The sequence below is a fragment of the Lampetra planeri genome, chromosome 14 (assembly GCF_965212315.1).
Source record: "Lampetra planeri chromosome 14, kcLamPlan1.2.h2, whole genome shotgun sequence".
NCBI lineage: Eukaryota > Metazoa > Chordata > Hyperoartia > Petromyzontiformes > Petromyzontidae > Lampetra > Lampetra planeri.
In genome coordinates, this window is record NC_136120.1 from 2,715,603 (window position 1) to 2,739,862 (window position 24,260).

The following is a 24,260-nucleotide window of genomic DNA, read 5'->3' on the forward strand; positions in this document are numbered from 1 at the left end:
CTAAAGGAGCCCCTAGTTGTGGTCTCGGAGAGTAAGGAAAAGCAGAGGGGGGAATGCATGGTTTGTTGTTAATTTTCTCTTTGGGCCTAGTGGCCACCAGCAGTTTTGATAATTTTCGACTGGTCCCCATCCGTTCGTTAGCGCTGCCTGCATACGAGTGGCCATTGTTTTTAGTGTGCGCGACTGGATGTGTTGGCGCGGCGGTGAAACGACGTAAGATTGAGTCCAGGCTGCGAGTTCGTTCGCACGCTGCGAGTTCGCTCGCAGACTGTTTAATAACTATAAAAATTTTATTACAACCCTGAGTCTACTGGCTGTGAAAACCTCCTCATGCCATGTCGAACATAGCAGTCATTTGAGCATACTTCACCACGCAGGTCATAGCAGATAGATAGAGAGTTTGGGTGTTTGGCGGCGGGGGAAACTGGTTGAAATTTCACGAACCACTGATGTTATTTGCGACCGGGAATCAAAATCTTGATTTATACTGGAAGAATCCGATGAGCTTTCAAGCCTTTCAAACTTATAGCGCAGTGCGCTAGCCACTGCGCCACCGCTCAACTCAAAATGCTGTTTACCTTTGTAGAATGTTACTCGTGGAAGTTTTTCAGCCTGGTAGTTTGGAGGAGAAATGTGATCATCGATGTTGACAGGTTAGGCACTGGAGAAATGTGAATGTGAGATCGTTCTCATTGTAATACGCATATGGTAGCTATGGTGGTGCTAAAAATCACGTTAAAGTAGACAATGATGGTGAGATGTAAGCATTAACTTGTTCTTCTGAATGATAAACCTTTCCTCGGTGATTGAATTCTAATTTAAACATGTGATATAAATGTGTAAATTCCAGCTTTGTATTATCTTACAATTCATTAGTTGGCAGAATGTATGTACATTGGCACCGCGGTGGCGAGATGTTAACTCTCTCGCCTGGATTACAGGAGCACATGGGTTCGATCCCGACCCGGACGCCTGCTGAATAGTTGTAGTTTACATGTTCTCCCCGTGGCCGCGTCGATTTTTCTCCGGGTCCTCTGATTTTTCCCTCCGCATTCATAAACATGCGTTTAGAGTATTTGGCTGTTATAAATTTCCACATGGCAAGCCACTTCATTAGGCTATCACTTGTGGCCAGGTCGCTTTTGAAAAAGCGCTATTTAGTTCAGTGGGCCTTACCTGGTAATTAGAAAACAATAATTATTATTTTATTATTTTATATGTAGGTCTTTTTTCGCTCCGTACATAGCCATGCTAATCATACTTTACAGGATGCTATTTCCAAATTATTAAACCTTTGCTTCTTAATGCCTTGTTATTTATTCTTACCTTACTACTAAATATGTGCATGTAAAAAAATAAAAACATTATCAAAGCTTTTATTCTATGAGATCTCTTTTACCAGTGGCAAAATATGATAGTAGGTTTTTACCCTTTTAACTGGTACAAAACTGACACCTTTATTCAAGGCATCATGTTTGCAATGACCACAACACACTACTTGTGTTGTGGTCATTGCAAACATGATGCCTTGAATAAAGGTGTCAGTTTTGTACCAGTTAAAAGGGTAAAAACCTACTATCAAAGCTTTTATTGTTTCGGTTGCTTTGCTCGAGCAGAGAGACAACACATTTATTTTCCCCTGTTAAATGTAAGTGCACGATTGTATCTACCGTCTCTCTTTCCGCTGGTAATGCCATCCCAGTGCCCGACCCACAGTTACCAGGAAATGTTGCCAGTGGCGCAACTATGTACTTGCGAACTCTCACGGAATAAGGGCCCCGAGTGTTTCGGCAATATATTTCATTTTTTAAGTTAAGTGGCCATACTCCATCATGACACTGTATGTTTGCGTACAATAAGAAGGTTTTGTTTAGTTGCACTTTTTCCACACTGTTTCATATGACATGACAGTGTACTTGAAATAAACATGTTAAGTGTATTTTCGCCGTTTGAAGGATGTCGTGGGAAAAATATTAATTGGCGATACATTTCTTCCATCAGGATGATTCTCAAAATGATTTCCTGATTCTCCATGTTATAAGATGCTCTGGAGAGTAAGACTCAACCCAAACTTGTCAATTTAATTTCTACAAATCTGGTCCCACACACCCGCTTACGGGATTATAATACGCACCGCCAACTTTTTATTTGAAATACGACAAGGGAGGGCGCGAAATTAATTCTCATAATCTGAAGAATAGGCTTCTGTTAACTTTTGTCCATCTCGTATTGAAGGAGAAGCAGCTGCATTTCCTTCGACATAAACCACCCCGGCTGCATCTGCAATTCATACCTTAGATCTGCGGAGCTGTCGGCGAAGGACGTTTGGAGGCGTTTAGCCTTGAATGCGGGAATTCTGTGCCGGTGCTGTCTGCGGCAAGTCTTCCGTTGCATTGAGGAAATTGGCGAGCAGGCGCGCACGCGGAGCTCGCCACAGACTTCCAAGTGTTTCGCGATTGAGCGCGGCACATTAATAATGCGTTGAATAAACAACCGAGCGGAGCGGACACCCGGCCGCGCTAAGAAACTTTTGGGGCATGTGTACAGAATGCAGGCAGCGTGCCTAGCTGTCTGAGCAAAGCATAATTTGGTATTGTAAGGTCAAGTGCTTGGTGCACGGGTGGGTGTTCATTTGTCTTCCGCACCGTCAGGAATGGTAAAAATTGCGGCGTAACACAACACTATAATGGAGATGACTATACTATCTGTGCGATCTGGCCTTCAAAAAAAAATGCTGGCCTTCTCATTTTATAATTCATACAGCGTGCGCACGTGATGAGATGGTTCGTACCAAGTTTTTTTGTTTTGCAGTACTGTAGGCGAGCAACTCTTTTCTTCTCGTGGGTTTTCTGCGGGTGTACGTGTACATTTGTGTGTGTGTGTCTGTTGTTGGGGTGTTTATGCAGTACATATTGAAATTATTGCTGATGGAGCAAGGTGGCTGCTTTTTATTTAGTTTTTCAAAGCTTGCTTCATGGCTTTTTGGCCAAAACACTGACTTTATTAAGCAATGCTTAGGGAAAAAAAAAACCTTACCTAGGCACTGCCAAAGATATTATTTAGTTTAATGTGTATTATATAACAACATAAATAAGTTTATTTTTATGCATATTGCATATCTGGGTAAATATTACATATCAATGTAAATATAAAAAATGCTGTAACTTTGTTTATATATGCACACCTATTTAATCGCCCAAGTCTGTCGTAATATTTGACGAACAATATTCGTGTACATTACAGCTGTAGATTCTTAAAATGACGATTTGGTGATTATTATATCAACCAAACACAAAAACATGAATACAGCATACGCAATAGCATAGCGGCAAAGGAAATGGGCATACATGTATTTTCTGGCCACATACAGAATACATGATACTAAACAAAATCATCATATTACATCCTATAATATGTTTTACTTATATTCATGTTGTTGGCGAAAGCATACAATAACTGAACATAGCAGTGAAAGAAAACAGACACTAGGATTTATGAAAATGCAGTGTGCAAGGCATCTATCAATTCCTCAGAACTGTGTATAGTTTTTTTATCAATCGAAATGGTGTTTTGTGAAGCTTGCTGGGTGTTTTATGGTGGAACGCTGCTAAGGTGCATGCATAGAGGATACAGTCTGAGCGCACAGGTCAAGATGCCTAGACAGCCACATTTATTACTGTCCACTTTCAACAAGGAACACCACAACATTGACCCAGCCGTAGCGCATCCTTCCCGCACGACCTGCGTGCGTTTCCCTTGTGCCCGGCTAAACGGGCTCACTCGGCTGCCGTGTTCGCCTTTGTATTGGACTCGGGTGGCATAGCAGCGGAACTCCCACCCACCGCCCGGGTTAGTTTCTCCGCAGATTAATTCATGCTTCGGCATGTGCGAAGTCACGTGCGTGCGGACAGCTCCGATTGTTCCCTTGCTCAGACGTGGAATTCGTCGTTGTGAGGAGCGCACTCTCGATGGAAGTTTGGTAAGAGCTAAAACTTGTTGAAATGCCCAAACTCTGCCGTCTAAGCAAACCTGTTCAGTGGTGTTGGACTGCATTGTTCTCTTGTGTGAGTTGTTTTTTATAACATAAATGTAGGGGTTGCATTCATGCATTGACCCTCGCTTCGCTGGTTATCAGACAGAAGTTTTATATTCGAGCCGTACGGCTGCGGCGGCATTACTTTTTGACAAATCGCTTTCCCGCAGAAACAACGCGTGTTGGTTACCGCTCAACGGTGCAACGTCAGGCGGATCGAAGCACCTCCAGCACCCTTTTCAAAGTGATACTGGCTGCGATGGGTTTAAATGTGCATATTCGTTAATGCGTCGCGCGTACGGCAATGCATCAAATACACGCACACGAACCACTGCTTTAAACTCCATATGCTGTCGTAAATTGTGTACGTTCGAAGCGGGCAAAACATTTTACAACCAGGGAAAATAATGCGTTGATATATTGGTACGGTTGATTTTAGGCCACGTGATTTTGTCATGGTTGTTAAATACTGTGTTATAATGTAAGGCATGGATTTTAATTAATGTGAATTTGAATGAGCCCATCCTTGGCGGTCTGATGTTTTCCCCAATAAGAGGCATGTGCACAGGTGTTTCAATGTTACGATTTATACCAACCCACGTATAGTAGTTTCTGCTTTTGTGAGTTTACACAGCTCTGTATATATATAAAGCCCTTGTTGAAAAAGAAAGCAGACTATCTCGTAACACAGTATCATGGATGAACATGGCTTTGCGCTGTCGTGTTTAAAATGTGTGGTTCATATGTGTCAATACGTTTGTGATTACGATTTTGTTTTGCACAGTTTTATTGGAACAATTCTAGACGAGCGTCCAGTTTTCTATTTTTCCTTGGAAGGGTTACGCTTCCCACACAGAGATGGAGCATATGTGCGTCATACACTGTACAGACAAGTACACACAAACCCATATATCATGGCAAAATATTATAACTAAACTGGGGTCGGAAGTAGTGGCGCAGTGGTTAGGAAACTGTGTTAATAACTCAGCGTAGGTCTAAAAACGATTTTATTTTTATTTTACTAGGTAAGGCCCACTGAGCTATATAGCTCTTTCAGAAGTGACCTGGGCACGAATGATAGCCCAATGAAGTGGCTTATTACTGGGAAATGTATAGCAGCCAAATAGTCTAAACGCATGTTTCTAAATGTGGAGGGAAAAACCCGAAGAAAAATCTACGCGACCACGAAGAGAACGCGCTAACTCGAAATATACAGGCGTCAGGGTCGGGATCGAACCCATCCCGGGCGAGGCAGTTCACATCTCCTAGGCACTGTAGCACCCCCATTCCTGGCAGTGACTGACATCGGTAGCCAGCGAGATTTGAACTGTGACCCCCTCCCCCCCTGGACACTTAACCAACACGTCCTGTGAACCGACTTGGTGAAGTATGTACAAACATCCTCCCCATCTCCAACACCGCTTGGGGGAGGCCTTCATCCAGGAGCGCATTGACAAACAGCGGTTATGGTCAATCGTTATTATATAATCGTGCTGTATTATTCGATTTCTATTCACGAGGATTGTTTGCGTACCTTTTGTGGAAAATTACCAACATTTAGGAAAACCCTCCGAAAGCCACCGAAAATAAATACATCGATCATGATGTGAAGCCACTTAGTTTACAAATGTCTACGCTAGTGCAGTGATACAGATATGGTTACAGTGGTAATACAAGCGGTGCTAATATGCAGCAAATATAAACATTGTTATTCAGCGTAAACATTAAATAGAAAAACATATTTTCAATTGGCCGCGAAAATTCAGAGCCAGGAAAAATTGACGCGACTAACACGATTGGTGGGTTTAAATTAAATTACCATACCGAGGTTGTGGTAATTGCTTAATTCCCATCACTGTTAGGACAAAGATTAAAGAGTTTAGAACTGATCTTTATTGTTTGACTAAAGTAGAGAGTGTGAGTTGTTGGTCTCCGTTAATCCTGACCCAACATTACCTAGCGGTCTGATTATTTAGGTAGCCCAGTGGCTATTTAAAGCGCAGCCTCGATTTTTTTGTACGTCATTTGATCTTGTGGACTAGGAGTGGAAGGATTGTGTGTCTGTGTTGTATGGAGGAAAAAAAGTGCTAACATGAATTTTAAAATGTGCTTCTTTAATTAAAATACGTTTTACGTCGAGTAAATTAGTTGTTGGATGTATAATTTCGTTGTTGAATATTTCAACTTTTTACACATTCGTTTGTTTACTGTGTTCTGCTTCGAAAAGAACTCCACATGTACTTTTATATCTGTCTGAGATTATAAAACTCCTCCAAAAACAGAGACATCATACCAAATCTTCAAACATTGTCGAAATTGCACACATAACACACAACTAAAGCAACATTATTTCCTAATCTGTCTTTGCACAATAAAATACATTGATTCAAATAATAATATACTGCAACACATTTACAACATTTAAATATTGACGGCCACTGTGACTGAGAATAAATGTGTTTCCGTTGTAGCAGGTGACATCAGATTAAATTAACACCTTAAAAGAACCGCAAATGTGCTCTCTATATTAGCTATATATGCATATTTTTTAAACCTGTTAAGACAATTCAGCGATGTTGTAATCTTAAAAAAAACACTGAACACGTTCGTCAGCAACGCTGCCTTTAAAGGAACAATATTCCATCGGTGATGTTGCGTGCAATGGTCCTTCATCGTACCGCATGAAATGAACGGAACGATTTCTTCATAGCACTTCCATTTTTCGTGCCATAATTTCGACTTTCATGGGTTGTTTTTTTTCAGGCAGTTTTCTGGACAAGTTTTTTTTAGCTTGTTTGTTGTGTGGCACGCGCGCAGTGCAATACTGTGTGTAGTTTTAACAGCACTGCCGGGGAGACGGCAAAGGAAAAACTGCCACGGCTATCCCCCCCGTAGTTTTAGTTCAAGAACCCTCGTACAGAGCGCGGAGGCGGTCGGGTCAAGAAGGGGCGGGCGGGATCAGATGGGATGGAGCCTGAGCCACGGACCTGCCCCTTTGGGCAGAAAACTTAAGATGATGATGATGAAGAAGTCAAATCTGGACACTGTCACAACGCTGCTTGGAGACGGCGGGGTCGGAGATGGATTCCGGCGGTTGGAGTCCTCCACGCGGCTTGGATCTTCGCGTGTCCTTGGAGCGACGAGCCGGAGAGAGCGAGGAAGGCCGGCCTTCCTCGCCTTCCTCGCTCTCCCTTACCTTGTCGCTGCAGCTGGCAAACTCCCCATTTCCTGTTCCCATTATTGACAAGCTTCAACAAAAAAAAATTCCCCTGCGGAAATCCTCGTTGCAGTGACAGCAACGGGGCAGATAAGCTTGGGGGGGGGGGAAACTCCGGCGGCTCCCTTGCCCCCCCCACCCCGCCAGCGCTTCTCTTTCCCACTCTCTCCCTGCACCCCTCCTCCTCCTCCCGTGGCCTCCTCGCTCCCAGACATCAAAGCGTCAGTCCCTGCTGTGGTTGACTTGTATTGCTTTCCGAAGATGCTGGCCAGAGCCCTTGTGTTGAAAGCTTCGCGGGCAGAGTCTGCGTAATGGGTCAGGTACAAGGCTACGAATTGTTTGCGATTGGCAATAGCGGATCGGAGCCAGGGTCCGTGCAATTCTTCTTTTTTTGGTTAAAGCAGGGCGGCAGCGTACAAGTGCTTGTTTACACCAGGTTCAGCTTTCTGGCGGAATGAGCGTTGCCAGTCGTTGTCTGCGTTGGCAGTGCGAGGGTAGACTGCACGCCAGCTTTGAGTGACTTCACTGAAGGATATAGGCTCCGGCGGGAAGTCGGGAGTGGGGGGGGATCGCACCCTGCTGCTTCAGTAGTTTGGTAATGCAAGGTGAGTTTGAAGTTTACACAGTGTCTTTTGAAGGTAGGCTAACATGTGAGCTCGTGGGATGGCATGTTCCGCAGAGATTGTGTTTTGTAGATGTACATTAGCCGCACGAGCACACTGTGTTGACGGAAAAGTGTTAACCATTCCACATCCATTTTATATTCGTATAAACTTGAGTGTATAACGAGTGCGGATTACATTCGATGTCAAATGGGCCTGGAGTTTCAGGTTAGGTGACTGTCTGAATGTGTTAATTGTTTCACATGTGATTGATGTTTGTGAATTAATTAGATTTGCTGAGTTAGATTGATTTGCTCAAGTGGCGTAAATATGTACACATCCAACTGAAAGATAAAAAAATACATTATCTGGGAATGCAACAGTTTGCAGTGGTATACTCAAGTACAAATAACAAAAAAATCAACAAATTCATCAGCAACGCGATGGCCTAGAAAGGGAAATTATATAACAGGTGATGTTTCCGGCAATAGCTCCTCTTCATAGCACATACATAGAGACACCAGAGAGAGAGGGAGGATAATAAGACTTGCAGGTTGTACTTTACACCATGGGACCAGATCAGGATGAACTGAAACGTAGCAATTGTATGATTGCACGCTGGTATCATGTTGTATTTGTAATTTTTTACATTTAGTGATTTAAAATTGATGAATTCACTTCGGCTATGTGGTTTAATCAGGGAAATTTTAAATAACCCCTTCCATTTTATAATAATTGCATTATAAAAAACTGATAGTAGTGGCACAATGCTGGACTGATCGCAACCATTGGCAAGTTTCGATTTAAAGCTTTCGTGACAGACCTGTTCTCCACCTGAAGACGCTGCTTGCGTTGTGGCCGAAACGTCGTGAGAATTATTTTATTATGTTTTATTTTTAGTATGTTATTATTTTCCTTCTACGTGACTTTACCGAAAGAACCAAGAAGACATTGGCAAGTTAGTTATCTAAACAGGCCCGGAACTCCACCACCTTTTGGCAACCCGTACCGATCATGAGGAAGCATGGTTAAACAGCTCCCATACGTTCATCCAGCAGCGGATCGTAAAATGACTATTGGTCGTGAAAGCCTCCGTGTTAAACTGAAAATATATACATTGGCGTCAAGGAAAATAAACTGTTTTCAGTAAAAAAAAAAGTGTGCTCACGACATAATCACAAAAATAGTCTGGTAAAAATCGATGATCGAAGATCATGCGCGGTTCGCCGAAACAACAACAATCGGCACGTGTGTTGCGCATAGCCCTAAATATATCTATACACGCTGGTGCTCTCATCGAGATAAACTCGACACCACCCGTGGGTATCCCGAAACCCAACTCTCCGTGGGCGAATGTGCCACCCGCCTAATCTGAAGTCGTCAAAACCAGCGGCAAAAGCCTGGCCGCGCCGCTCGAGAGGGCTCAGTTTCCCCAGTGCACAAGCGGAACGCCGCACTATTGCGTGCTTTCGTCATCAACAGCCATCTTCCATCGTCATCAACGGTCATCTCCTCACCTCCAAGAAGTTCAATATACATACATACATCCGCTGCCTGATTGCACTTTTGCATTTATCGTTGAGTAGATATGTAAGTAAAATGCGGGCACAAGCAGCAATGGCATCTTGGGGACGAGCTTTTACGTGCCGGAGAATATGTAGCAATGCCACGTGACCCATATGGATCGAAACATGAGCAGTGACAAAACAAAATGGAACAAGCTGAAACTTGCACAACGAAGCATGGGGAGATGCTTGCTGGGAATTCTGCGGAGAGACAAATTGAGGAGCACATGGATCGCAGGACAATTCAAAAGTCATAATTTTCACTTGTAACAAAAGTAATTGAGCTTAGCCATCTCCAGAAGGGTTAATGTCTGGTGGATGAGACCAATGACAGAATGGGTGGCATAACGAGGAACATGCCCCATCTGATACCATTGTTGAGATTAGCTCGTGTGCCGGTTAGCACAGTTGGCTATGTATGGTGCAAGCGAAGTTCTACATACATTAAACTACTTTGGAATCACAGGACCACGGGGAATGGCGACTGCAGGTGTGGAGGTCTTCATCCAGCAGTGCATAGAACATGGTAGTTGATGATGATGGTGACAATGGACAGCACGAATGACTATGTGTGAACCTATTGCCGGATCCAGTAAAAAAAAAATAACCCGAATGAAAATTGCTCTTAGTTCAGTATATAAGCCAATGTCAAGCAAGGGTGATTATCACCTGAGGTGTCCCATGCAACTGTGGCCACTGGTTATCGCAGAGGCTGGGTTGGATGGGTCACGTGCGAAAGGAGCTGTGCCCTTCTATGACATTCCCTGAGTTATGGGCAGCCGGTATTGATTGTGCCTGTGTGAGAGAGATGTGCCAATCGCATCGTGACTGAGATTTATGCTGTGTTGTTTATGAGCCACACGGAGATGATTATTATTTTGTCTTTGTTATGAAACTCCGCAGCTCAGATGAGAAAAAAAAATGAATTGGCCATTGTCAAATTTTTCACCATAGTAGGGCATAGCTGGGAATGCGTTTGCAATGTGAGCAAGTCTTTTCCATCAACTTTATTTAAACCAGGTGAGAGCCGATTCAGACGAATCGGATCCTTTTCAAGGGGGGGGGGGGAGGGACATAGGTCACATCGACCTGGGTCACGAAGCAGTGTCTGCCTGAACAAAACAATAAAAAAACACCATAGTGAAACCAACATTCGACAATTGCATTTTACGTTTAATTTCCAAATGGATGAAAAGAAATGTTTCAGCCGTATGTGCTCGAGTAAGCTATTCGAAATCCACGTCTAAATTTGCACGGCAAGCCCCTCCGTGGCTCGATGTTGGCTGGCACACTTTTTCTCTTTTGTGCAAGCGACGGGTTGCGCTCGGGTATCTGTTGTTCCCCAACGGACCTCACCGACGTCAGCTCCAAATTCGGAGGGCCCACCCCCCCTCCTAAACCCGGCAGCGGTCGACAGTGGGGAATCTTGGCGTAGGTGGAGTTTGCGTTCCAGCGTGTCACGGTCGCATCACCAGATGCTCCGTTATTGTTTATGTGCCGTGCGATGACTGCTGTGCCCCCCCACTCCCGCGTGTTTTGTTCGCCGTCCAAACCCAGGCTCCCTTTGATTTACATTCCGTGAGCACGCACGTGCACGGGACGTGCGTTGCTCAGAAGTAGTTTTAATTAGCGCGGCAGTTGTTAAAATCCTCGCGCTCATTCTATTAAACGGGGTAATTAATGCTGCCGTGCGCCATGCCAATGCCGCCACATCGTTTCTGATGTGGTTTGAGGTAATGGTCCAAGTGTGTAATGATGTCCTAGCAGATCTACATCATGTGAATATTACAAAAGAAAAAAAACTGATTGCAAAGTGATTTCGTTTGTAGCTGTCGGCCAGATCGGCTCGGGCGTATTATCACTGTGTGTGTGCGCGTGCATGCGTGCGGTATGTGTCCGCGGGTCAATACACGGTGCTTTTGGAGCGTTTCGAAGTTTGGTATTAATCGCAGTAATCAGCTGGCGGTCAGGATGGTTTCCGACTGAACACTGCGCGCGTCTTGATTGGAGCAAGGAATGCAGCTCAATATCGTTTGGTCAATTTAGGAATTGAGATTATCCCACAAGCACCAAATCGGCAAAGGCCTCGTGCGCATCTGTGCTGGCACGGTTCGTGTATGCTGCCGCCACTGTGGTGCGTTGGCCATTGTTGACGGTCGTTCGATGGCTGTATGTTACGTAAAAAAATTGGTTTTGAGTATTGCGTATCCTGGCAGAAGATGCCACGAACAAACAGACGAATGCAGATCCTTAAATATATAAAGCTCCATCGCGGTCACTTCAAGTGACGTTCTACTGCAGACTCCCCGAGTGTTTTTTTTTAGTTGCTTAGTGACACGGGACTCAACCGCACTCACCTGCTCACCTGCCCCTCGACAAGCAAGACCGGAGGTCTTTCTTTTTTCACGAAGAAAGGCGTGGCCATTAAGAGTTAATTGCGTGATTTGGCTTGCGCCTCTGCAGTCGCAGGTGCCTGCCGGTCGAGGCTGAGCGGACAGCATAGCAAGCCGCCACTGGCCGGTCCGCACGACACGTGCGGTCGATCCGATGGTGGTGGATCCCATGGCCACCTCGTCACTGGCACGCACGGGACACATGTGGGCACAGCTGAGCGATTTGTTTTTTCCCGATATTAAGAACATCGCACGAGTCGCACTCGTTACTGCTCCTCACGCGGAAGGGACGCTCTGAAGTGCCACGCGTTGCACACTCCGCGCACTCCCTGACGTTGGGCAGCATTCGGCCGCTGATCCATCGTTCATGGTGGTCGGTGTTTGGCAGCGTTCACAGATTCGAACCATCTTGACGGGAGCCATCACGTCAACCCTCCTGCGTATGTATCATGCGCCCCATTACTGGGTAACCATACGACTGTGGTGGCAGGACATGAGAGGACACAGCCGCTGGTCATTTAACATTACCTAGTTGACACGCGCTTTCTTATTGTGAATGGTGGCCCGTAAGTAAGTAATCCACATTTGTTTATAAGCTGAAGGCCATCGTGCCTCAAATCGGTCTGCAGTTTATCGAATTCCCCCCCTGTGAGAGCTTTGCGGCCGTGACAGACGGGGAGAGAAAACCGTTTTTGTAACCGCCGGTTTGCGGTGTCTGCTGGGTCATCTGTATCCGCCACCCCCCCACCCCCATAGCATTGTGCAAGTAAAATAATCCAGCAGAGCGCAATAATTATTAACTTTGGGGACAGCAGCCTCTTTGCTAAACAAGTGATGCCTTCCAACTGCAGCAAGGAGATCATAGTCATCATAGGCCTCAAATTTCCTCATCTTGGCGATGGACTTTGGTAGGCACGGGCATAATTAAAGCCCATGGCAAAACGTCCGCAAATTTCACACTGATTTCGAATAGGGAACCACCGCCCCCCCCCCCCCCATGGTCGAGTTGATAACATCTAATCATCAACAGCCTTGACGAGGGCCTCTCCAAGCGGTCACCATCTCTCATGGATCTGCGATAAAACAATCCACCTATCTACCTGCACACGAGCTGATTTGATCTGATCCATCTCCGTGATGGACGCCATCTCGGATGCGTTTCCTCTCTCGGCTGGTGACATCTCACTCGTTAGATAAGGGCCCGGTTGGCTCCACTTATTTTCACGAGTGCGTTTTTTTCCCTTCCTTCCCGCAGCCACACTTTCTACTTTGAGTTCGTAAATGTATTTTTCACCCGCTTTGTGATCCTCCGACGTTTGCAGTCCTGCTCGCAGACCCGACTTTGGGTGGCAGCAGAGGCTGTGCCTTTGGGCAGAGTCGAATCTCTACGATGTGTGTGTTTTTTTTTTGAGCCGTAACCGCAAGCTCGTTCGGCATTACTCTCTTGGCTGGCAGCTTCCTCGGGGAACTGAATTCACGTGAGACATCACAACCTGAAAACACGGCAGAGCTGTACTGCAGCACAACCGTGAAAATCTTCGCGGCGGTGGTGTGTTTGAAGCCATGCGCGTGTGCACATTGAACAAAGGTGACGCGGTCTGCTCTTCAACGTGCGCCCGTACCCTTTTTGTGTTGCAGGCGAAGAAGGCTCGACTTGACTCCGAGTCAGATGCCTCAGAGCCTCAAAAGGAGAGGTAAGGAACAATGGGGGGGCGGGGTTATCCGTGCGTGTGTTCTCCCCTGACCTCGTGAACCCAACAGAACCAGTGTTTGTGTTTCATATTTACACGGGACGTGAACCACAAAAGTTAGTTACTTTAACATTTACAAAGGGAAATTGCCTGCAACGTTAGTTCTTTTCTAAATATAAATCCTGAATTTAAAAAATATATATATACGTCTGCCATTCATTTTAGTTCACTCGCATAGTGTATTGTGTCACAGTAAATATAAAGCAACAAACATACGTATATATATATGAATGCGTTGGTGTGGTGCATTGGTGGTACAGTAGTTTGTGCACTCGCTATGAATCCGTCAACCTGACTTCACACCTCTGATTAGCACGTTTGGCTACGTACGTTGCGAAAGAAGTTCAACATACACTAACTGGCATGGTAAAGTACGATTAAAAAAATACCAAAGGCAAACATGGTATGGGGAGGCCTTCCTCCAGCAGTCGATTGATAAAAAGGGGCTGTAAATAAATGTGTTTGTAACACTATGTAACACGATTTTTGTTCCTGGGTACTATATAATTAGTCTGTCATTTGATCGCATGCCATTATGGTCCGCCCTTATTGAAACTAAAAAAACCCGCAGAAAAAGGCTACGTTTTGCAATGGCTTGTTCACCGTGCCACCTTCCACGCCCATTACCCTGCTGTGGGCCACAATTTGACGAATGTATACGTGGACCTTGTTGGTTGTGAAAGGGAAGAAAAAGGAAAAAAAATATTGGTTTGCTATCACAAGGGCATGGTTGAAAGCCGAGTGATATACCATGTGTTAATGCTCTCTTATCCTCTAGGCGGGGATAAAATCATACGTAGGCAATGGCGCTACGCGGTGGAAAATGTAACCACGCCGTGTTTCGCATTGTGGCGCATAAGCAAAGAGGGATTGCCGTGCCTCGCAAATGATGAACTTTGAACGTTGCAGCATTCAGTAGCCGAATTAAGTTCTCAGAGTGGTTCAGCGAGCAGCCTTCTCTGTTTGGGCCTGAAGGTCACGTCGTAAGGGCCATTACTACATTTTCTAAGAATAGTTTTTTTATATTCCTGGAACTTATCCACGGGGGTTTCTCTTTTTTTGTACTTTATTTACGTATCTGATGCACGGTACACTACAACAATAAACACACCGTCCAGCCTTGCAGGTCACACACGTCATGTTACAGGGGTTTTTTTTTATCAGAAAAGAAAGCCGATTTTTTTTTTTGTCTTTTGACACAGAACAGCATTCCAGCGGATACATTAAAATAGCGTTGGACAAATATACCCCACACTGCTGTAAGGGGTAGATAAAAAAACAGTTAGTTATAAGAATATAACAACAAGTAATATTCATTATACTCCAATCGTTTTTTTGTGTCCAAATTTAGCCATATATATTGCTCAAAAAACAGTGCAACCAAATGTCTTTGGATGCACCCTGATCATCAGATATTAGAAGCTAAGCAGGTTCAATTCTGGTTAACATTTGAATGACAGGTTTCTGGGATTCTACATGTACGTTGGCGTCCTCCCACATGACAAACTTCTCATTAATGGAACTGGCCAAACATCCAAATGCAGGACGAAATAGCGTGCATTATTATAATTTTGTTGACAAAGTGAGGCCTCTATGCAATTATATAATCCATATATTGTTTTTAATTGAGAGTACATTTACTGTTAAGTTAGATTATGAATCCTTTATTTTAAAAGGAATACAGCTATGTGCTTGTGCCTCCACGTTCATTAAGATAACCCTACATGATATTGTGTAGGAAAAGCACATTTCTTCATCCATTGATTTCTTTCCTTCCCATGATGCTCTGCTTGCTCATTGTTAAAATTAGCCACAGATCGTCCTTGCAAAACACACGTGGCCTGAGAAGCTCCCTGGGCGCTGCTTGCACAACATTTTGCGGGGGGGGGGGGATTGTGGGGTTTGGGGAGGAATACATACGAATAGTGGCACATCTTGTTGCTGGCGCATATTGACCATCTCCGCTTTGCTGTCTTGGACTTGGTGTTGCTATCGTGTTGTCGGGTTTTTGCCCCCGCTTTGCCATGCACGCCTCTGCGTGCTCTTCGCTGCCGCCAGCTGCGCAATATTTGTTGGCTCGGTGGTCAAGCAGCATCGATTTACGCGTCCTAAATCCAGCCCCCACAGCAGGGCTCGGTTAAGCTCCCGCTCGTCCTAAGCTCTCACTCGCGTTGTAAGCTCGTTCAAAATTTCCCTCGCACGCCCCGGTTGGCGCGGCTCTATGGCAACGCACGCGAATACGTTTGTGTGCATCCCTGCTCACTCTCGACTAACGTAATTCATGTTTTGAGTAGGGGAGATGCATTGTGTAGTGATGAGATGGGAGCGCCTGCATGGTAACTTGTGATTTTCTAGTCTCTTCATAACGCGGACATGAACCTGTTACCGCGCTGCAGTCCGATGGAGGATTTCTTATTCTGGCTTGACGTCTCTTTTATGCGTGTGCAATTATCCAGCGCTGCAGCCGCTGTGGGTATACAGATTCCCCCCCCGCCCTCCCAACAGTCTCCCTCACGATTGCGAGATGCTCACAACATTTTGAAGCCTTGGTCAAATTAAAACTTTTATTAATCGGGGATGTCTACGTCATTGGGCCATTCACATGACTTTCTTTCATTAACTATGGGTTGTCGGTGCCGCACAGAGCACGGCAAGAGTAAATAACGATAGCGTTCGCAAATACCGTGCGACTTTGCATGTGTAATCTAACTAGATGACCACAGGGAACCATCGGCTCGTAGGACACCCCCCAAATTGTGTGGTCGGGCTCCTGGGGCGCCCCTCGTCCCCGTGTCGCAAGCTCCCCACGATCCCTTCGCTGCATTTAGCGATCACGTCGCTCCCCCGTTGGCGCGCACTCGCGTCTCTCCGCAGGTCTATGGAAATGCAGGAGATAGCCAGCCCGCCAAGTCATTTGAGTGGAAGCAGCGACTCTCCGGGCGGAGCGAAGATTGGCAGCTCGACCGTTACCACGAACTCCGTCACTCCTGATGGGACGGAAGGTGCGTGCTGTCGTACACCCCGCGCCTCCGATTATAGCACGGTTGGCTACGTACGGTGTTAAAAAAGTTCAACGTACATACGTACACAGTTCCCCCGTTGCGTCTCATTGTGCAGCGGGCGGCGTCAACAACACCAACTTGGATGTGATCTCATGGACTAATTTCTCTGTTGTGATAACTTTCTTGTTTGTGCTTTTTGTTTTGGTTCCATTTCTTAATTCGTTTATCCATTTTTTATTTTACTTGGTAGTAGAGTTTTGATTTGCTTGGAAGTGGCTTTTTATGAGATTTGGTCCTTATACACGATTAATGTTCAGCATTATAGGATGCTATTTGCATGAATTACGCTATATGAAATTAAAGTATTATTATTAATTGTACAGAAGGTATTTCCTGCCATCACGATGGTTTGTGAGAAATGCAAAAGTAGACAGACGGATTGGTTGACTGCGTAAAAGAAATTAAATAATATTAATAACATTTTGGTTAATGAGATAATGGACTTTTTTTTTATTCCTGGTGTTTGTTGTTTGGTAGCAACAACAACAATGTCCTTTTATTCATTATAACCACAATTTTATTTCCCAGTTTAACAGAAGGTGTTCCTGAAATAGTTGATATTTTGTTTGGTGCTCTTATTGACATGGCTTTCAAAGTACATTCTTATCTTTTGAGAGAAATGTTTAAGTCTTACTACGGCCGTTGGCTTACGCAATGATAGATACATGCACTTGATAAAATGCAAACTTACACGTAATCAATATAAATCTGCTTCATTAAAATCATTGCACCATTTGCCACATTTCCTAAATATTCACGCAGTGTATGTAACGTGTGTGCACCTTTCATTTGCTTTTCCATGCCTCGTGTGTTCCTCATAAACCGCGGCGGGATGTACGGAAGACTTTCGGCGATCTCAAGCAGAGAAAAAGCGAAAACAATATAATATTTTGTCTCATTTATTTTTTTTAGGGGAGAACATGACAATGCTAAACACAGCAGACTGGGCTCTAAGCTGTAACTCGCAGGCAGTCTCTGCGAGTGCCAACCTGTCTGGTACCGGCCTCACATCCCCCGTGTGCAGTTTGTGCATCGAGTGCCGTGCGAAGCCTGAGCTTTTGCATAGACCCCGCTTCCCTTATACATGAAACAGCATTCCTCCCTGCGCTGCCTAATCCCGACAGCTGCGCTCTGCTGGCTGCTGCTGCCGCTGCTGCGTGTCCCTTAACCGTGTGCCAGAGAGAGGCGGCTTCTCGCACGCAGGCCGAACCGCTGTGTTTTCTTTTCGTCAGAGGCCCTCTTTTGTGCCGCGCTTTGATTTCTACGAGTTTAGCGCAATGGAGTCTTGTTTGGTAAATGTTGCACCCCGACTGGATGTGCAGAAAGGGTGCGTTACAGTGTGTGTGCGGTGTTTTTTTTTGCTGTGAGAAAAGCTTTTTTTTTTCTTTCCGATGCTAATGTTGTGTGCCTTGACAGCTGCTTGGACATCTGTACAAATTTGAATGAATTCAAAGCTGCTCAACTGTAAATTGCTTATAAATTCAAATTCGAACTGTGACCCTTGAAAAAAGACGACATCGTACATCTGGTGACGCGTAGGTCTCCCAGTTTAATATTTCCATAAACAAACCAGGACTGTCATTGGCTGAGCAATTGCAGCATTCACTTTATCTCAAAATCCCATCTGATTAACTGCTTGGGGAAGAAATAATTGAAAATAACTTTAAGCCATTGTGCATGTGATGGCTCGTTCCAAAAGTCAGTTTCTCCATGTTATTTTTGCTATATTTTAAAATACTTGGACACGTGTACCCACAGTCATGGACACGAATGCACATGCACACATTGAAACAACTTTTAAAACAAACATCTTCCTCTTTATACTCTTTGGGTCTTTCGGTAAAGTCACGTAGATATCAATTCCTGCAGTCACGAAAGCTTTATGTCAAGATCTTCCACTTTCTTATTCAGTGAGGAGATTAAACAATAAGCAGCATGTTTTCAATATATTTATTTGTGTCAAAATGCTGCCTGAAGGCCAAAAAGGTTTTTTTTACGTAATGATAAGTTACGTTTTTTTTGCTTAACTTTTAAATTGTACTGCCTCTGTCATTACCCCCTCTATTTGGAAGTCATTGCTTCCTCCATGAATGGCAACTCCTGGCACAGCAGACATTTCTACTTTCCACATCCGATGAAAGGGAGATTTTTTTGTTGTTGTTGTGAGGACTGCAGTGATTTGGGGCCAAATCTAATTTATGCCAAATGGATGTGGGAGTTAATCGGGATGATTGAGAGAAGTGGGAGGAGACATTTTTCATAATAATAATAATTAAATGTACCGTCTCGGTGTAGGCAAGTTGGAAAATTAAATTTGGCAACCACATTACTTGTAAGGATTTTTTCTGTGGGTTTCTGTCTTGACACGCGAATTTTTGCCTTTTACATGGTCTACTATGTGACTGATGGGTTTAACAAAGGTGTACCATGGGCAGTTGGTTCTGCCAAAATGCTGTTTACTTGAGCTAAATTACGTCACCTGTTAAGCTATATTATTTACGTAACCGACATTTACAATTAAACACATTTTTACACCTCTTTAAAATGTTTTAGATAGGACAAATATCTATCGTTTGGCGCGGCGTGGTAAATTGTTCGGAGATTCGGCAGACTATTCAAAGCTCTTTCCGAGCGTGGGGCGTTACAAAGTTATGGATTTGCACGGCAAGTGTTGATGATTTGATGTAGAGACGGTCGGTGAACATACTTCGTACCTTCCCAGTGAATGTGTGAGCTGCTCGTAGTCGGAGGCAAGCTCCTTGGTTTTCTAGAGCTGCTGGTTTCAACTTGTGTCCAATTTTCTTCCAAAGTACGGTTTGTGAAGACACCTGCAACACATGGCCAGATGAGTAGATATGTCAGCTCTGCATCATTTATTTGGTTGCAGTACACAAGTAATTAAGCAGTTTATTTACCCAGGAAAGCCTCACCGGGTTGGAAGACTTTTTCAGTAGATCCCTTCATTGGGTTGTTTGGCTAATCTCATTCATGAGTGTTTCGCTTCGGGTACGGAACCCGAGTATTTTGGAGCCAACGCACATGAGGAGGTAACGCTCAAAGCTTCACACAAATTCCAAAATCCATTGCTGTCCTCTCACCACCTTCAGGCGGCCTCGTAGTCCAAGCCTGCAACACCCAATATCCCCAGGAAGTCTCCCACCCAAGTACCACGTGGCTCAACCCTGCGTAGCTTTTGAGATGGGATAAGATCAGCGCAACTCGGAGTGATTTGGTCAACGGCAAAATTGGTGATTCTGTCCTCCAGCACAGTCGTTTTTAGTGCTTGTGATCACTGTTGAAGCCAAGTGCGAGGACAACACAACGTTTTACAGCACATCTCCCTGGTGTGTGCTTTGTGACCTTGGTGAGAGCTCTGGTTTTGTGTACAAATTGACAGGTTTTGAACACGTGGAGATGTCTTGCAGGAACACGAGGTGGTGTTTCATTTTGTTCAGGCGTGTATGCTTGCGGGTGTCCACGACACAAACTCATGTGTTAATTCGGGACATCAAGCGGTCAACAACATTTCTGTGCAGTTTTCAGTTTTTGAAATGGGAGAAAAAAAAACTTAACCTAGACAGGAAAAGATTTTAGTAATTTAAATAATTAGAACATTTGGAAGTCGATTTTTATTTGTTTGTAAAAGCAATTGTAATGTATATATTTTTTTTATCGGCCTTGTTGGTACCAAAGAAGCTGTAGGTCTGACGTCTAATGTTTCAAGCACAACTAATTCTCATTTAATCGATGCTCTCTTGCTACTTGAAAAAAAAACGGAGAACTTTATATTGGTGTGCCACGGTGTTTGGGTTAGCTTCCAAAGAGGACACATTCACTGTAGTTCACCGATTCTGCCTTTGTGCGCGTGACGGTGTCGCGGTACCCACGTTGGGCCAGATTGAAAACTGTCAACTTATATTGCCACTGCAGAGAACCATCCTCTGAAGCAGAAACAACTCTTGATGGAGCACGTAGTCAGCCTAATCACACCAGGTTCAAGCGGCTGTCTATCGAGCCACATTGGAACAAATGCTGCTCGAGTCACTTTGATGATTTCCCCTGGGGTCCAGCCTTAGTTTTGTAACAACTTTGTTGCATCTCATTGTGCTAAGCACTACCTCACAGCCCAGTGAATTTGGACGTACGATTGAAAGCAACTTTACCCTCAGCTGTGGCCGTTTTAAGAAGTCGGTATAATTACAAGCTTTACTTATCAGCGGACGAAAGCAAAGAGAATGGATCTGTAGGTTGTGGGGGAGTGTCTCGTGGAAATTAAATAAATCTGCGATTCGCTTTCTGCATTAGTAGGAGTCTAACTATTCACCCCCTCGAGATGCAATTGTCACGTTTCCTTGTGATTCTTTTCAAGAATTTCTATTTATTCAGCGTTGTTGGGAATGACGGCGCCTCTAGGGGCTGGAGGGGTTTCGTGAAGCCATTACTTATAACGTCTTCCTATCGCAAAACACTTGATTCTTAAGCAAGCACTTCAGTCTGTGTCTCGTGAACTTCAGAATCGACATTGGTCGATCGGTCAATACGTCGGCAGAGCTATGAGCACCGAGCTGACTGGTTTTGTCGGTTGAGGGATATATCGGCGGGACAGTTATTTGGCTTAACACCATAACATTGATTTACTTGCCTTTTTTGTTTGTTTTAAAAGCACATAAAAATGCAGCACTTCACTTTATTATGGATAACGGAACGGTAGCATCCATTGTCATAATTATGTCACACAGCTGTGTGCGGCATTAATGAACAATGCCGTATTCTTAGCCTGTCTCAACAACATCGCGTTGTTCACGATCTTTTTTAACGGTGGTTGAATTATATTATGGGCCCAGACCTGCTGGGCGCTTGGTATTGTCCATGAATTCCACGCGTGCCTTCGCTCGCTTCCTAGCCGTGATCTGGACCATTGTTGCCGTTGACACCCAACCAAAAGATTTGGTGATGTGCAGACGCCTGAATGACGAGGTAGCATACGGCGACTGAGAAATGTTACCCAGCATGTTCCCATACGGTTAACAGCGCACACCCGTTGACCCTGGAAAGTCTCATCGAGTCTTGAGACTCTTTCAGGAAGGTTATTTGACATATTCCTTCCGTGAGTTTGGCTTCACTTGGGTTGCCAACCAGAGCACCCAGAAACATCCCAAGTACTACATGTGGAGGGAATAATGCTGAAAGCTCCACACCGATGGATTCAAGGATCCTTTGCGGAACTTCGATCTTTTGGCCAACCTTGTAGCCCAAGTCTATTAGGCCTGGTATTCATTTCCAAGTAGTCTCCCATCGTAGTTCGAACCACACTCCCACTATGCTTGGCTTCCTTGAGCCGATATTAGTATAGTTTGGGAACACCGTCTACAGTAGCATTGTGTATTTCTTCAAATGCAATAATACGTATCACATCAATTAAATCCTCGTGATTTTTTTAAATTCCATGTGGAAATGACAGCTTTTACTTGAAGACTGAACAGCATCATCAATTACCAGACCATATATATATATATTCGTTAAAATATTTTTTAATGCATGCAAATTGTACCGACTGACGATGCGTGTATTAATGGCCGGCAATGCTTGTTCAATTTTTTCCTTCCTGCAGTTAAAACAGAACCAATGAGCAACAGTGACATCCCTGCTTCCACAGGAGACGCCTCGTTAGACAGCTATTCGGGTTCAGGTGTGTGGTCACAAATACCGTTACTCTTATATCCATAATAGTCTGTCGGCCAAAGCAGAAATTGGTACCATCTAAGGTAGCAAAATGGTAGTACCGCCAATTTATTTATATATGGCTAATAATAGTGGATGATTAGAGAACCCAATGGTCTTAAATGGTTAGAAAATAATTCACGGTTGTTGGCCGCATAATATAATTGGAACCACTAAAGTTATGCCACTTCAGGTGGTACCAACAAAGTGAAATATCTGGTCTGGGCCAACCTCCAATTAGCACGGTTGGCTACGTATGGTGCGAAAGAAGTTCTACATACATGCATACATGGACCATAGTACAGCAGGGCGAGACATGAGGTATTAACATTGGAATCGCACAGAAGAATCCTGATGATTATAGGAACCATCTAGCATGCAATAATAGGAATAAATCACAATTATTTGAGTAATTTCTTCGTTCTAGTTACCGTGTATGCTTTCCGGCAAATTCCTTCAGAAATACATTGCTTTAAAGAAAGATGCAATCCAACAAACAAATCTATTTGTTGTTGATACAACATATGTCGATTCATAACGTTTTAAGCTTTGTTAATCATAAGAAAAACACTTTAAAATCAAGGACAGGTGCATAGCACTTGATTGATATTACTGCAGTGGTACGGTGTGATGTCACAGTATAATGGTGGACATCCTCATATATATACTTTATTTCACTCTGTCTCACTAACAAAGCTTCAATGTTTTATTGGAAAGGCCCAGACATGGCATTTTCTATGCATATTGTTATCATTGTGGATGTGCCTTGAATGACACAAGCAACATTCAAGCTGTGAAATCTGGAGTTTTAAATCAATTTTACTTATGGGAAATCAGCCAGTTGCCTGCACATTACAACACAGTGCAGACATTAAGATGTCACAAGCGCCGGACATTATGTGGCCAGGGACACAGCCGCAGTCCAGAATGTTAATGTTGCAAACAAATTCTGTAGCTGTTTCCGCCTATTCACCATCACACGGTTTGTCCCTTTCAAAAACGCCGGGATCGGGCAAAACGAGCTTCTGCCCGGTTAAGTAACGAACGGCCGATTGATCGTTCAACTGTCCACTGAACCGACATGTCGGAGGGGGATTTGTGTTGCGCTAAATAGTTTCAAAGCTGAGGATCGCACATTTGCAGTTCCGGTTGAATTGGCTTGGTGTTTGCCCGTGGTGCGCACACAAAGAGAGAGCGGAGCGCGCGAGAGACGCCACCGAGTATAGGCGGCTAATGGAAATAGCCGCGAAATCATTGCACGCCGGGCGCAGATCAGTGGGGATTGCACCGCAGACCCTAAAAGTCGCCGTCGAGCGTTCCGCCGCCGCGTCCTCGACCGCGTACCCTCAGCTGCCCGCAGCTTTGATCGCGTACGTTTAGGAGCGCCTTAGCATAGCAAGGTTTTATCCCTGAAAAAATAATTGGAACGTCTCTGGCGGGTTTCTGCGGCTGTGCTGTTAATTTCCACGCGCCCCCCCCCCCCCCACAGTGGCGCAGCTCAGTTTGTTTATTGATTGTGTCTGTTCAATGGGTGCTCTGTTGAGCACATTCTTTGAAAATAAATAAGTCAAATACATAATAATATGCATATGTAGATAATTATACGTATGTCACTTGCATGTTCGTTTGCAGGGTTAAATTGTTGACTGCAAGTTGGTGCTGTGAACATTAAAAAGCCACAATTGATTTTATCTGCATCATTAACATTTTGTCCTCGTAGTCCCTGCAATGCTGCAGGGCTCTACGTAATAATCTGTTGGCCACATTGTTTTACCCGCAATAATTGTCTTGACTGCCGAGTGCCGCATGCTACCGTCGATTTAGTGCTACATTTGATCGCTTTTGAGAAATGAGACCGTAAAATAAACAAATGTTGAACTATGTGCATTTCGCATATAAGCTGCGATTTTCTGCAA

At 44.3% G+C, this 24,260-nt stretch overlaps 1 protein-coding gene across 14 annotated transcripts in view; it reads left to right on the forward strand.

Annotated features, from left to right (window-relative positions):
• Window positions 1-24,260, forward strand: part of LOC144722300 (protein phosphatase EYA1-like) — a 153,674-nt gene that overhangs the window by 71,575 nt on the left and 57,839 nt on the right. For 6 of the 14 annotated variants that reach the window (XM_078600424.1, XM_078600425.1, XM_078600423.1 and 3 more), the window contains 4 exons: window positions 13,449-13,504; window positions 16,436-16,563; window positions 17,536-17,619; window positions 22,235-22,312. In XM_078600424.1, the coding sequence (XP_078456550.1) occupies window positions 13,449-13,504; window positions 16,436-16,563; window positions 17,536-17,619; window positions 22,235-22,312 (346 nt within the window). The remainder of the gene's footprint in view (window positions 1-13,448; window positions 13,505-16,435; window positions 16,564-17,535; window positions 17,620-22,234; window positions 22,313-24,260) is intronic. The other 8 variants (XM_078600428.1, XM_078600429.1, XM_078600434.1 and 5 more) reach the window with 3 other exon arrangements.